Source organism: Pseudonaja textilis, chromosome 2 (assembly GCF_049901715.1).
Source record: "Pseudonaja textilis isolate UNSWEBS1 chromosome 2, rPseTex1.2, whole genome shotgun sequence".
Classification (NCBI taxonomy): Eukaryota; Metazoa; Chordata; class Lepidosauria; order Squamata; family Elapidae; genus Pseudonaja; species Pseudonaja textilis.
Genome location: NC_141991.1, coordinates 107,858,047 through 107,873,905, shown reverse-complemented (window position 1 = coordinate 107,873,905; position 15,859 = coordinate 107,858,047). Strand labels below are relative to the sequence as shown.

The window sequence follows — 15,859 nt, the reverse complement described above, 5'->3', positions numbered from 1 at the left end:
TCGCAGCTATTTTTTTTTAATTTTCAAATATGCTATGTGTAAAAAAAAACCAGCTTGACTGCTAATGAGGGCAACAATGCAGATCTTGTACAAACCTAAACCTCAATAGGATTAGGCAATAAAAGCAAAATCTATAACTTCTACCTGAAGATGTTACTAAAATAATCCAACGACCAAAGTTAAAAGGATATAAAGTTGCCAAGATTAGCCTTAAAGATTAGCATCTATAGCAATGTGATCTGTCTTTAAAAATATTGTATGGGAAAAGTTAAGTTTGCATCTGTGTTTAGCAGCTGAGATACATGTGAAGAATAACTGAATACCTTTTGTGAATACATCTGAGTGCCCTGCTGAAGCTAATTTTTAATGTAACCGTTGCCACTGCAAAACATACAGTTGGGATAGTACTGTTGGGATATAATGGCTGCACAAAACACTAAGCTTTACTCAGGCTAGGCACACGATAATTTAAAATCTGGCTAGTGAACAGTTGATGTTAAACAAGTATTGGCTGGTTTACACATTACTAATCCATGACATGTTTAACCCTGGTTTATTAAGACATTTTGTTTATGCATAACACTGGTACAATAAACTGAGCTTACAAATCACGGCTGGATCACAATCACAGTAAAATGAAAATCAATTAACCACATGAAGGTTTCATACAAGGGAACACAGCCAATTACTTTAAGGTGACAATCATTCATTTTATAGAAAGAAAGTGTCATGGTTGCGAGTAAGGGTCCCAATCAAGTCAGGATTCTGAAGCTGTAGCTTTTCTCAAAGATCCATTTTATTGGGCACATCATATCGGCACATTGAAATGTGAAACCAACTTTAAATAAAACCCAGAAGAAAGAATAGACATCAATCCTCTCCCCCTTTATGTCACAGGTCACCTTAACCAATCAGGTAGATGGCAGGCTGTTCGGCTGCTCCCTCAGGCGCTCGCTGAGATGACCTTGGTTCACATTCACATGGATCTTATTGCTGTTATGTCTGGCCACAATGGAGGAAAATATCCCACATCCTGTAGATCCCCCTCCCCTCCCATATATGTGGCATGTAAGAAATGAAGAAAAGGAAATATGGCTTCAGCTGAAGTCGTTTTGAAAGTTGACAGAAAAGCTATCATTACTGTAAATTTTCTTTAATTTAGATCATGTATGTCCACTGGATCAGCGTTGGGGCAGAGAGAGGAGAGACAAATGATAAATGAATCATCACATCATACAAACAACACATCTTACATCTTTGCATTACAATCATTTTACCTCATAGATATTATGATGCTTTTATTTTGACTTCAGTGTAACTGACTACAGTTGTCACTACCACAACACCTAGCTATACCAATTATATGGGTTGAGGGTATTATCTCGCATTAGCCCATCCTTGACAGTAACTAATGATAATATCAAACGCAAAACTCATCACAAAGTGGCTCTATTCAAGATATGTTTAGTGGATAATTCATGACTGGGAGATGGCTCATAAATGGATAAGCAGGAAAGAAAGGATAGAAGCAATATTTAGAACACAATGTAAAGCAGAAAGCCTATTTCCACGATTAGTCTCGGCTTGGGAAAATAAAAAGGAATTGTTTTGGAGTTGTGGAGTTTACGCCAGACTTTCTCAGCCTCAGTATTTCCATCCAGGTTGTTGAAGGAACGTATCACAGAAAACTGTATACAAAAATCAACAGCGTTTAACCAAACTCATCGCAGTGTTTCACTGAAAAAGAAATCTTCTGCCCCAAACGGTCTTATAAATCAGACAAAAATCCTTTTGGGGCTCTTGGCTAAAAGAAAAAAACACTTGTGTGCACATGCAGGTTTTCACTTACTTTACTTCTTTTATGGAAGAAGTCAAATCTTTGCTCCAAGCGAATAATGTCCCGGGAAGCTGTCCCAAAGCGTCATGCTTTTCTTATCACTTTTCTTAGTGAATCCTACAGACCAGCTGGAAGAGTTTTCAAGACAGGAGGTGTGCTTTAGATCCATCAGCGGGTTTTGTGAAATAGAATGTCACTGTCCTGCTGTATTTCTCCTAATCGATAAAAGCAAAAAACCATGATATACAATTCTCTGAAGGGACACAAAGTACATCAGGAGAAAAATGTCACAAGTGTGGAAATCTGACGTGGGGCCTATCAGGTCGCTGTATATCAGATGGAGGGCAATTATTAAGAGGTAAGCCAAAGACAAGAACCATTCTGCTGTAGTGGGCAAGGCATCAGGCTAGAAAGTGGGAAACTGTAAGTTCCAATACTGCCTTAGGCACAATGCCAGCTGACTGACCTTGGGCAGTTACTCACTTTCAGACGCAGGAAGCAGACAAGGACAAACCACGCCAAGAAAATTGCAAAGACTTATTCAAGCAATTTCCAATAATCGGACACAATTGAAAGGGGGGGGGGGGAAATACCCGAAGACATTATCAGCAAGCATTTGAGTTTGCCCAAACAGCAAATTTAGCAACAGAAAACATGTGCTGATAATGTACATTTAAGCCAGGAATGGGCAAATGTTCTTCCAAATGTTCTGGTCTTCTATCTGCTGTAGGCAAAACTGCCAAAGTCAAGAAATTCAAACACCCAGAAGGAGGCAGATTGCCTGTGTCTGGATGGAAGCCTTTTTATTCAAACAACAGCAGTTCTAATAGCAACAGAAAGAAACAGCTCTTAACAAGGAAACGGTGGGAAGATAAGTAGCAGGTAGACCAAGACAATTTCTATGCTCCCCAGCACAGGCTTTTCTCCTCAGAACTAAATTCATCTACCCATGCTAAATACTGTTAAAATCTTTCTTTCTCTCACACAGGCGCTTTCTACTGTACTTCATTCCTCTAAAGCAAGGGTCTTCAAACTTGACAGCTTTAAGGCTTGTGGACTTCAACTCCCAGAATCCCTGAGCTAACATGACTGCAGGAAGAATTCTTGGAGCTGAAGTCCACAAGTCTTATAGCAGTTGAATGGGAACACCCCTGCTCTAAAGACATACAAATGCTTCCCTTTGCAATTAATGTCATTATGGTAGGGATCTAAAAAAATATTCCATGTGTGGACCATTTTATGTATGCAGTTTTGGCCTATTTACAGAACAAAATTAGGGTGTTTCATTCCAGTATGGACTGAAATACGATAGTCCTGGACAAATGTGGTTTGCAATGGGGAGTAACCGGGAAGGCGGGGGCGGGAGGAGAGAATCCAAGATTGAGTATTTTTCTTCATGTTGATGTGTGAGAACATGGTGCATGGTAAAGCAGAACTTGAGAGAGAAAAGGAGATAGGTGGAGGGTGTAGCAGTGGAATATTATCATCTGTGGCTGGAGACAGGCAGAGGAGAAAAGGACGATGTTAGGAATTCAGGATCCAGAAGGATATGCTTGAAGTCTGTTTCTTGCTGCTGGGATCATCTCAGGAATAAGCAGGCACATAGGCCAATACACTAGGGGCAAGTTATGGCTCAGAGAGGCAGGGTTAGGGTTAGAGTTAGGATTTCGTTTCAAGGAATGACTTCAGATCTTTAAAACTGTTCTTAGATTTACAGTGATGAATTAGACCACCAAAGACAGCCAGGAAGAAAAATAGGTCTGGATTCACGAATGAAATTTATTGATAAACGTATCAGAATTTTATCTAGAAGAACTAAGCATAGGATCCAAGAAGAAAAAGCTGATGTTAAAATGATGTTCTGCTTGCCTCTTCTGTAAATGAGAGAACTGTACCAGCAAATCCACTCTTGCAGCCCGATCAACCACATACCTTGATATGTTTCAGAACTTTTTCTGCGGCTCCAGATTCAAGAAGAGTGACAGTGCAACCTCCAAAACCGCCACCAGTCATTCTGCTACCATAAACTCCAGGAACTTCCATGGCAGCAGCTACCAGTTCATCTAGTTCTGGACAACTAACTTCATAGTCATCCCTGAAGGGAGGAAAAATAAGTGATTTTTAAACAAAAATGAGGGAAAAAAAACACTAATTGTCAATTACTATATGGAAGGAAGGAAGCTACCCATAAAGGGGGAAGGTGGGAAATGGTTAGGACTTAAGAGTAGAACCAATCAATAGACATAGGATGGTACTACAGATGTACTTAATTTTCATCTTGGGATACAATAAAGCAGACCTGGGCATTTTACAGCCTTGAGACACCTTCAGCTCTTTGGCTGTTTCCATCCGGCCCGCATGAGGTCAATCAGACATTAGAAATCAAATGTAAATAAGTGTACACTATGCACACAGTACAACAGATTGCTTTTATTTTGAAGGTTGCTGCTATTTTTTTTTCAGTTTACCTTTGTGCATCACACCCCCTAATAGTTCAGTTCTCCCCAACAGTCTCAATTTCTCATGTAGCCTCTTGGGGCAATTAATTGCCCACCCCTGCATTAAAGTATATCACTTGCAATGCATAAATTCTATGTCAGAATTGCCCAACCTTTCAGAGTTGGTGGCCTGGAGTGGGAGGACAGGGAGCGGAGGGAATGATTTTGTGGGAGGGGCGCGTGCATGTGCGTGCACGTGCACAAGCGTGTGCAATGTTTGCAGTGATGCTCCCATGAGTGGGACATCAAGTGCCCACAAGGCTTGCACAAGTGGGACTGCAACCACCCAGCACAAGTGGGGCCATGACCACTTGCAACGGCATTTGTGTGAGTCGGACCACGATCGCCTGTGATGCTCGCAGCGACTCTCATGCAGGTGGGGCCATGCGCGCACACTGGCTACTCACACAGCCTGGTGGAGATTAGGTCACAGGTTGGGGACCCCTATTCTATGTCATTACACTGCGTGTAAATCTTTGTTGAAGGGATATGGAAAAGAATGTGATACGCCAAACTGACTTCATTTACACTTAGGAAGAAATGCCCCATATGGAATAAATATGATTAAGGCTGATAATTTAGCTCACACTTTCTCTATCTTATTTAAAAATGTGTCTTTTCTGGCCAAAGGCATGACAGATTGTGTTTATGGGTCCATCTGGCGATACACAAAAAACAGTAATTTGGAATATAAAAGGAATGAAAAGTAGCAGGTCTACATTAAGGCGTTCTTAATTCTGTGAAACCAAAGAGATGCTATAGATGTACAAGTTGTCCTCAACTTATGACCACAATTGAGGCCAAAATTTATGTTGCTAAGTGATACATTTGATAAATGAATTTTGATTTTATGACTTTTCTTGCCACACTTAAGTGAATCACTGCAGTTGTTAAGTTAGTAACATGGTTAAGTGAATCTGGTTTTCCCATTGACTTTGCTTGTCAGAAAGTTGCAAATGGGGATCACAGGACCCCGGGACATAGCAACCGTCATAAAAGTGAGTCAGTTGTCAAGCATCCAAATGTAAATCATGTGACCATGGGGATGCTACAATGGCCATAAGTGTGAAAAGGGGTCATAAATCACTTTTTTTCAGTGCCGTTGTAATTTTGAACGGTTACTAAGTGAACTGTTGTAAGTCGAGAACTACCTGTAAGTTGTGCTGATCTTCTGCAGTAAATAGCTTCGTTGTACATCCAATCTACATATACATACAGGGAAATCTTTACGTGGAAATTTCAAAAATGGTCCTTTGATTCTAAAAATGTTAATTAAAAATAAATACAAAAGGAATAACCTAGACCTGTGGTGCCAAACCTATGGCACATGTGTCAGAGGTGGTACAAAGACCCGTCTCTCAGCTCCGCCATGCATATGCGTGTGCCTCCTACCAGCCAGCTGGTCTTTGGGTCTCTGCCGAGCATGCACAGGGGGGTGGGGCACACGTGTGGGAATGAACACTCATGCACGGTGTTATGATATGTACAAAATAACCCTTGAGTAACAAGGATATGCACATGGAAATGTTTATGAGAGTAGTTATGAATAATTATCCAACCACACACAGATACACTAAATTGAGTTAAAGTTTACTTTAAGAAATAGCACAGTCCAATAAATGGTCCAGGTTTAACAGTCCAAAGAATATCCAATCACAAAGTCTTCTTACCAGTTGCCTTTGTCATTTACAGTAAACAAAAATATCAAAGTATAAGCACAGCAAAATACAACAGAGAACCTTAGATAGCAACAGAATGTCAGAGAGACAGAATGTCAGAGAGAGCAAGCTATGATCTCTAGCTCCCTCTTATGGTAATTTGCAATATAATCAACCAATCAGAATATAGTATAAATCAATACAGTGATTTTGTCTTAAAGCTACAAACATACTTTGTTGGCTTATATATTGCCAACCCAACTAACTGGTGGACAGATTCCTAACATGCGGGGACATGCAATGCATGTGCGGGTCTCGCACACATGTGTGCGGGCAGGGCACTTGCGTGGAGGATAAGCATGCATGCGCGGGGGGCACCGTATGTGTGGGGGATGCATGTGCATTGCGTTTGGGGATGCACGTGCACGCTTTGGGGACTCGGTGCTGAAAAGGTTAGCCATCACTGACCTAGACTGTATATCAGCTTCAGACTGTGGCCTTACCGTAAGGAATTGTGGCTCTCTACCATTAGTTCTCCAAACCTCTTATAATCCTTGGCCTCCAGGGCCTCGGCTGCCCTAGATGTGCGTTCAATCTCTCCGATCACATGCCTGGCTCGCCTGTACATCTCCTTACTCAGGAGGCTCCTGGACTCTGGAGAAAGAGAGAGAGAAAAACAAAATGAAACAAGATTCAATCAGGGCTCAAAGGTTAAAAGTGATCTTCAAATGGAAAGTTTTGAGCTTCCCATATGCTTTCTGTCCCCTCCTGTATGATAGTAAAGGTAATAATCCTCCTTTAGCAACTGCTTTGTTCAATGACAGTTTGCAGTTAACAACAGTCATGAAAAAGTAACTTTAAAATATGCTAACATTTATGACTTTTCCTGATCTGTAAAGCAAAGGCAAGCTGAAGTAAGATCATAAGCCAATCACACTGTTTCTTTTAGCAATTGCTTTGTTTAATGACCGAGTTATCAGTCCAAATTGTGCTATACGAGATCTACATGCATGCCCGATATGTCAATTGCCCCTCTCCTTTCCATCTCCCCTTGCTCTATAACAGCTGTACAAAACTTCAGGTGTTCTGAAGGATGGAGGCTGACATGCACCCCCACCCACCCCTTTTCCCAAATAATGTTTACCCTCTAAGTCTGACATGCTGGCTTCTCTCAGGCTTGCCTTTCCCAGCATCTTGGCTGCCTCTTCGCACTGACGCCGACGTGTGGGATACTCGCTGCCTGTCAAAGTATGTCGTACATTGGAGTTGATGATGAGAACAACTAAGTCTGGGTCAGTCAAAGGGACCAGGCGAGTTTCCAAGGACCTTGAATTACAAGAAGACATAACTAGATCACACGAAATCATCCTATAGGACCTAGTAGAGGTGGTTGCTGGGTTTAGTTATTTATACATACATTTATACCAAAAAGAGCTGTCATTATAAACCAAAGTACACCGTCCACATAAAACAACTTTAAAAATTCAATGCTTTAAACTTTAAACCTGCATTCTGAATTCTAAATTGTACATGAGGGGTATGTATTACATTCTAACCATTTCTAATCTTCTCTAAAAATATTCATATATCCATTAAAACATTGGGTATTAACTGTCAACTTAAAGGACATAAATGAGTGCACTCATTCTCCTAACAGGGAATACCTCAACACTGGTTATGGGCCCAGACTCAGACCACTGAAAGTTAGTGTGAATACACAGTACCGTATACAGCTCCATCCCCAGCCTCAGCAACTTACCCAGGGCTTAAGGTAAGAGGGTTATCTGAATGCCCTTTGAGAATTTTATTCCATAAATACTTTACGGGAAGTTTTTTTTTTTTAACAGAGCATCATCATCCTTCTTCTCTTTTGAATATTGTTAACTTAATTAGATGAGATAACTGATCTGTGGGGACATGATCTCTCGATGTAGATGGAAGAAGTTACAAGAGAACAACTTATTGCCACATTCTGACCTGCAGTCTATCAGCAAGGCATGTCCTTCCTTCCCCATCACGGAGATAAATTGGTCCATGATACCACAAGGCATCATTGCAAAGGTGTGTTCCGCTTTCTGGCACACCAGTGCCTTAGTAACTGGATCCCTGTCATCTGTATCAAAGAAGAAGAATATCCATTGACAATTTAGTACTTTATTTCCATATAAGGGAAAGAGGGCCAAATATAGGTTTTTTTGGTATTCATATATCAAAGCAAGCCATAATGTGCAGGTGTATAAAAGGTTCAGCCTTCTAGTGCTTGTTTTCAAGGGTTTGAGATCTTTAGAATGGGTATGGCCAAGAAAATCATGTTCTATGTTCCAACTTTATTGTTCTCTGCCTATTACACAGAAATCTCTCCAGAGTGGCCGATCTCATCTGGGAATGAGCAGATAAAGCTCCAAGGCAATAGGAGAGATGAGACCTCACCCTCTTGTGTTTATATAGTGAATCCAGCCTGATTCCTTGCTTGAACCCTCCTCCCAGGAGGGATAGTTGCTGTCCAAGAAACCCTTGATACATTGTGTGAATTCAGCTACTGTGCTTTGTAAACGATGATTAATGCCTTAGAGCAGGGTTGTCAAAATGGCAGCCCATGGGCCGGATGCATCACACACAGCCCGAAGGGGAAAAATGTCACGAAACATCACAGGATGGCAACATGACATGGCGAGTTTGGCAGCCCTGCCTTAGAGGGTCATCCATTAAGTAAATTCTAATTCACTATTTTGTTTTTAACAGTGATCATGCAGGTGCTTGAAAAAGAGAACCCCAGAACCTATAAAAGTTAGTCTTTCTCCATCTAGCCTGGTGTGGTCTTCCCTGAGTGGCAGCAGCTTTCTAATTTGGCAGAGTATTTGAAATTTAGAATTTCCAGGGATTGCAGCACATCTTTACAAAAAATCTTCAGCTGTGTGGCCAACCTCAGTCTCATTTAGCTAACAAAAAGGGAGTAGAAATTTCAGGTTGAAAAAAATATCCTAGACCAGGCTTCTAAAGGGATACTTTAGTTGGTTGATTGTGGCAAAGAAAGGCAGAAAACATTATTTACTTCCATCTCATTATCTGGATTTTGCCCCTCAGCCCCTAACTTTCCCCAACATGGCTGTTCTCCAGGTGGATCATCTTCAGTCTCAGAATTCCCAATAAAGCTGGATGTGTTGAAACCAGTTCCTTTATCCTAATATTTTGCTATAGTTATTTTGAGGGTAAATAAATATATTTCAAATGTCACTGTTGGCACCCTAAAGTGGTCAAGTGTTCTTTTAAGTTCTTTTCCTGGTAGGTTAAGATCAGGGACTGAGAAATAAAGTCTTATATTCTCTCTCTCCCTCTCTCTCTCTCTCTCTCTCTCTAATTTGGATTAGTTAGCTAAAACAGTAACAATTACCCCGAATTGATGGAAAACACAGGAGATAGGAAAACCAAAATGCACCTTCTTTATTTAATGAATGATTGATTAGCTTGTTACAAGAGCTTCTTTTTCTCTTTCACAATTGTTTCCTTTTCCAACACTTTAACTTGCCCCACTATCAACTGCCTCTTCTTTCAATCCAGAAAGAAAGGAGGGAGGGAGGGAGGGAGGGAGGGAGGGAGGGAGGAAGGAAGGAAGGAAGGAAGGACGGACTTTAAGAAAGAAGGATTGAAAGAAGACAGGCATGGGTGGGGCATGGTGGGGCAAGTTAAAGTGATGGAAAAGAAGGAAAAATAACTTCCTTCCTTCCTTCCTATCCAGTTAGCACTTCACTTGCTTAATGGAGAATGCAAGTAATAATCTGCTGTTTCATCATAGGCATAGTATAATTCTTACCAGGAGAGAGTTGCTGCAGGAAGGTGTACATGGCCACTTCTAAGGAGGCTGAACTTGAGAGACCACCACCTATTGGTACATTACTCTCTATCACAGCATCAAAGCCTGGGAGAGGGCCAGCTATAATGAAACAGAAGAGCATCACAACGTAATTCAAGGCACACCCCACAAATAATTGTAATTAAATGGACTATTCTGAAAAGCATCCCATTTAACTAAAAATCTGTCAAGAGTTTGAAAAAGATCCTTTAAGTGGTCAAAGACAGTGGCTGGAATTGCCTGTTCCACTGCTATCTTGTCTTTGTGGGTGATGGGGACCCAGTTAATGTTAATACAGCAACCAGTTTAGTATTCTGAGAGAGATTTGGTAGGAAAATCTTCCTAAAGCCCTACTCAGGATGAGGAGACAAGGAATATTTCAATCCCTCTATTGAATAATGTTATATTATACACTTTCATCACCTCATTCCTGCCAAATGGTGAGGGAGTCACTTGGGGAAAGGACAGAATTTCGACTGGATTGTTGAAGCTGAAGAATTTTGACTGGATCTTCAGCAGCTTTGCCTGCTAATGTTTCTTTACTCCCTTCTTACAGATGGTCCAACTGCCGAACCTCAATCTTAGACTGATTTTGGATCTTACCTTTGTAATGCTGGATAACCCCTTTTACATAATTAGCCCAGTGAGGTTCTCCGGGTTTCAAGGAAACACCTTCCCTTGGAACTGAAAACTGCACAGTTTTAGGCTCTTCCGCTTCCTCTGCAGTTGTAGTTATGGATATTATTCCATCTTCCCTTGGACTCCCAACCACGACTGTTCTCATCTGTATGGCCTAAAGAAAGAGAGCACTGAATAGGGTAGCAGTGGAAAATCAATTGATTTTCCAGTAGTTGATGAACAACTCTCAGTGCCCTCCACCACAGACTGGGACTGCTAAGGATTGTGGTTCTGCAACATCTGGCATACCATATGTCATGTCCAGTGTAACTAAATACAAAAGATGGGCAAGGTTCCTAAGAAACACTTTTTGCATGGCATTTCTTCCTCCCTTATAAATAGAATAGAATTCTTTATTGGCCAAGTGTGGTTGGACTTGGTGCAAATACTCTCAGTATACATAAAAGATACATTCTTCAGGAATCAAAAAAATACAACACTTAATGATAGTCATATGGTACAATAAGCAATCAAATCATACTAGGAAACAGAAACGCAGAGGAGCCCAGGAATGAATAGAAATGAGGATGAGGAATAAGAAAGAATAGGAGTGTAGATATAGAAGCAGAAGAATGACTCTTCCTGAGGTTTTTAATTTTGGTCACTAAGGTTAATTATTATAATGGAGAAAAGCCTTTTGATTTGTAATGATTTCTCCAATATAGAGCTTAGAAACATTGAGTATGCCTATTAACTGATGTGTTTCCCAAAATACACAATTGCTGACTTCACACATCACCCCTGGCTAATCTATGGCTTGATATTGTGCAAACTCAACCAGTGTGATGAGTCTGGGGTTCAATGTGTTTGATGAACTAAGGCATTTGGATTAATTCAGCTACTCTACCCACCAGACATCCTCAGATCAGAGCTGCAGAAAATGGTACGGTAAGAAAATAAATTTGGAGATGTAGTAGAAATCTTACAGCACACATATAGAAATCTGTTTTCATCACACTGGATGGAATCTGTTGTTATTCATACTTTCAAAAATTGCCACCACTGTATAGGATATCTTGTAGAATACAAAGAAACAAGTGGCTTACAATTTAAAATGAAGTCCCATGGAAAAACAGAGAAGGAATATGCAATTACAACATCTGTACTTCTTTAGGATTGGGGTGAGATTTTTATTATCCAACGGTCATTATAGTTCAATACATCCAGTGGGTTGAACTTCCAAGTCTATGGGCCACAGAGACAGAAAGAATAGAACCTCGTTAGAAAGAATAATTTTAATTAGGGGAGAATGGTGAAGCAAAGATGAAGATCAAAGATATTTTGGGATTTAAGAGTGGAGTTTTAGCATGACATTAATATAGGCATTCCAAAAGTTAGCTTTGCTTCCCCTTTAACTTCTAATGTCTTAAGAATCGTTTGTAGATGCAAACAGATTCAATACAGGAGAAAAAAAGAAACCACTTCACATATAGTATAACAAACTATATTGTAGAGAACTATAAAAAATAAAATTATATTTTAATAGAATGTGCTGTGTAAACCTAGTCCCAGGTTAATTCAGGTATGTTGTTTCTACTCATGAATGTTTTGGAGTTATTTCAAGAAATTATATTCAGTGAATATCTTAGGGTGTTGTCAAAACAGCATTTTCACACTCAGGGAATTTTACTTCTTGCCAAATTTTTAGAGAAATGTCTTCATCCAGTAAACATTTTGCAACAGGAAACCATAATGTTTAGATATAAAATTCAACTTTTTATGGAACAATTTGCCTTTGAATTCATACTATGCCAGGGTAATGAAAGCATAACTTGGAAAAAGTAGCTTAACATTTGCTATTTTATAGTTAGTGAATATTTAACTCCACGTTTTGCAATCCAACCAGGCTTAACTCTGCTGGACGTGGAAGAGATCAGAAATATTTCTGAAATGAGCCAAGTCTTCAATGATAATCTTCAGCAGGTTTGCCTACCACTGACCAAAAAAAAATCTCTCTAAATACCGGCATTCCCATATTTAGGAACAATATTAGCATCTTCATGGCAGAAACGACTTTTTTAATTCTCCTCCTCTACATCGATGAAGTCAACATGAAGGACTTTCCCCGAGATGTCTTTGAAAAATCCCCATAAAACTGGAAGAAAGAAGTACAGCCGAAAGTTATCTGATTTTTCTGCCCGGCACTGCTTCCTTACCATAGGTAGCACGAAACCTTGATTGTAATCGGTGTGCTCTCCGATCAAATTTACCCTTCCGGGCGCCGACACTGCAATTTTAGGGTCTTCCCCGCCATAAACCCTTTTGTACACTTTCCGAGCGGCTGCTAGTAACGTCCCCACTGGGTCGGAGTCTCTCCCTTTTTCCATGACCCCGATCCACTTTTGCAAACCGCAGGTTCCAAGGCTGAAACTACCGTCTCCGGGAAAAAACAAACAAACGGAGATCTGCGCAGACTCGCGACTGCATCCGCGTTCTGATCAAGGCCCGCCCACTTGGCGTGCCTAGCTCGAGCGTCCAGCTCCTTGCACATATCCTTCGTGTCCTGTAGGGGTCGCTGTGCAACTTCAATTCTTGGTTTCTCTGCGCTGTTTATCCCCGCTCCAAAGTAGTGTGCTGGCATTTGCGGGGGCGGGAGTGCAAATCTACACATACACACACGCAAAAGGCTTTGCTGTGGTTTGCGTAAGTAATGATTGGTCAGTTCTCAGTTAATGTTATCTGAAGGGTGAAGCATAAACAAACAAAAATGCAAAGAAAACAAAACCCTCTTCTACCAATTACTAATTAACTAGCAACAAAACCTTGGAAAAGTTCAAGTTAACTACCTACCATAATAACTTGAGCAGAAAATGCTTTCAGAATTTGCAGAATCATTTGATGTATGCACACCGTTACTGTTCCTTACCAACTACATAAATGATCTTCTCCAGGATGATCTGTCCTCAAAATAGCATAGACCACCATTGTCATTGTGTCTATTCACCTTGCTGCTCTTTGTCCGCTTTCTTTTCAGCTTCCCATCACAAGAGATTTTTATAGGGAACTGAGTCTTCCTTTAATAGGTCCAAAATATAATTTGGTCCTAGTCATTTGTGCTTTTAATGTGAATTCTGGGCTGACTTGTTTTATGATCCATTTGTTTTTCTTGTCTATCCACGGTATACCAAATGTTTTATCCAAAGTTCAACACTTTTTATATTCTAGTAGTACAAGTTCATGTGATTAGTTTCTAAGATATCTTGGATGTTGACACTCCTAATATATAGAATTTCAGTATATTTCACCCATCTTTGTTTGATCTTTGGATCGGTTATTATCTATTTATTGGTGTTCTTTCCTATACCAATTTGAGGTTGGAACTTCCTTCTGAATTTGGGGAAGATTCCTCTTGTTTTTCCATGACCATTTCCCTCTTCCTTATCTTTTCAGATGTTGATACTATGTTCTAAAAGATTTATAAAATTATACAATGAAATATAGGAGAGTTAATAACAGCAAAAAAGAAAATAAAACACTTAGGAGAAGCAAGGTGCCATAACACTCCTATGCTAAATACCCATGTATAGGACTCAACTCTAAAATGCAATTGAAAAAACATTTGTGAACAAGGAAGCAATCTGATTACACACAGGAGTAAGGCTGGATGTCTACTTAACCACCTGTAGAATCGTTATCGCTATGAAGAAAAACCTGCCAAACTTGGCAGGCAACTTATGCTGTGTACGTGGCAGTCAGCACTCATAGGGGTTAAAAATGGTTATTGGTGGCCTCCTTCCTGTAGTTCTCAAGCCTTATTCCTTTCCAGAATTTGTGACTGATTGAAAACAGCTGGCCTCAAAAGAGCTGCATTCAAAGACAAGGAAGGTATTTAACAAGCGCATTAGCCACATGCATCAAGATGTATTATGATACCAAGTGAAGTTTGATTTCTGTTGACCTCATGGACACATCTATGCAGGGTTGTTGGTTTTTTAAAAATAAGATTTACCCTTGCCATCTTCAAAGATGTTTCCTCTACTTCTTATTCTACTTTAATGTGAATGTACACTAATTGGCATACATTAAAATGAAATTTTGTTGCATACAGCTCTCAAAGGTCTCCACCTCTCATATATACTTCATAAACATGACAATACAAAATAAATACAAAATTAAATACAAATTAAATACAAAATTATGCATATACCCACATACTCACCCCATTCTTAACAGGTCCTTAAACGGGGCGTGCATAAGCACACCAGTGTGCCTATAGTCCCTGTCTTACTGTCCCCATTTATCTGTATTTATTTCCTTTGTTCTTGTTTATGTTCATACTTTATCTTGTTATCTTGTACATGTTTGACAACCAACAAATAAAATAAATAAAATATTTTACATGACACGGAGAAACAACCAAGGCCAAGTAAGGCACTGGCTTAGCTGTCAAAGTTTTAGGGGAGAGCAGGGGCACCAATGCTACTTTTCCTTCAGAATGATTCTAAAAAGTTAAATCTTGCATTTTGGCAGAAGGTGGCATTGTTCAATCCATGTGATTTAGGGGCAACTCCAGTCCCTTGAACTGACTCTGCTTACACAGCCTTAAATTTCCTGAGGGTGGGGGTTCCCATTTAAGGATTAACTTGATCCACGTTGGATCTCGCTTTAGCTTTCGAAATGAGCCAACGTCGGTTAGTAAGTACATTTTGCCACTTGGCTGGGCTCTCAAGCTTTAGCTGCGTATAAAGGAGACTTCACTGAACAACAACTGAATCCTGGAGACCGGCGACGGGACAAAACATCAACGCCGGACCCAAGCGAAAGGCATGGGAGAAGAATTAATTATCCCGGAAAGTCTAACGACACCCATCATATCCGGGAGGAGGATACACATTGAATTTTTGGAGCTTATTTTCACTTCTTTCCAAACCCCGGCAAATTCGACTGGGCCGGCCCGAAGACCGCTTTCCCTCCCCCTCCCCCCCCGTCTCGCTGGAAGAATGGTACCTTCCAGAGTTTTGCCTGCAGCCGAGTGTTTGGACGAAGAAAAGTCACTTTCGAACAGTTTCCATCGGGCGGAGGCGGGAACGGAGCCTGAATCCGGGACTCTTGGGCTGACCCGGAGTCTGGGGAAAGCAGAGCCGAGCAAAGCACACTAGGATGAGTGGGAAAGAGCCGCTCCTGGGCGCTCTGAAAGGTGAGAGAGTGAGGTTCGCGACGGGTAATGCGAGAGCATTGAAAACGAAGTGTTGGAGAACAGCCGTCCTTCGTAGCATTTGAGGCTTAAATGGAGCGTGGGTCACCCAGCTGTCACGGTGAAGAAATGCGCCGTAGAGATGGCAGGTCATGAAAGGAGCTGGTTCTGTGCGAGAAGATTGGTACCTCCCAACCGGATACG

The 15,859-nt window shown here is 40.6% G+C and overlaps 2 protein-coding genes across 6 annotated transcripts in view; one reads left to right on the top strand and one right to left on the bottom strand.

Annotated features, from left to right (window-relative positions):
* Positions 1-538: 538 nt before the first annotated feature.
* GALK1 (galactokinase 1) lies at positions 539-15,651 on the bottom strand. Of its 2 annotated transcripts, none has more exons than XM_026702013.2 (8): positions 15,469-15,651; positions 10,447-10,636; positions 9,805-9,924; positions 7,971-8,106; positions 7,138-7,319; positions 6,497-6,647; positions 3,770-3,932; positions 539-2,052 (listed from the first exon to the last, which is right to left on the bottom strand). In XM_026702013.2, the coding sequence occupies exons 2-8, from the start codon at positions 10,625-10,627 to the stop codon at positions 1,978-1,980; spliced, it is 1,008 nt and encodes a 335-aa protein (XP_026557798.2). In that variant the 5' UTR covers positions 10,628-10,636; positions 15,469-15,651; the 3' UTR covers positions 539-1,977. The 2 variants fall into 2 exon arrangements, with proteins under 2 accessions (XP_026557798.2, XP_026557797.2); XM_026702012.2 differs by lacking the exon at positions 15,469-15,651 and adding an exon at positions 12,678-12,911.
* LOC113437151 (uncharacterized) overlaps positions 15,515-15,859 on the top strand; it is a 28,820-nt gene continuing 28,475 nt past the window's right edge. For 3 of the 4 annotated variants that reach the window (XM_026702010.2, XM_087924865.1, XM_087924866.1), the window contains exon 1: positions 15,520-15,658. In XM_026702010.2, coding sequence (XP_026557795.1) covers positions 15,622-15,658 — 37 coding nt within the window. In that variant the 5' untranslated portion in view covers positions 15,520-15,621. Of the gene's footprint in view, positions 15,659-15,859 lie in introns of all 4 variants that reach the window. The other variant, XM_026702011.2, reaches the window with a different exon arrangement.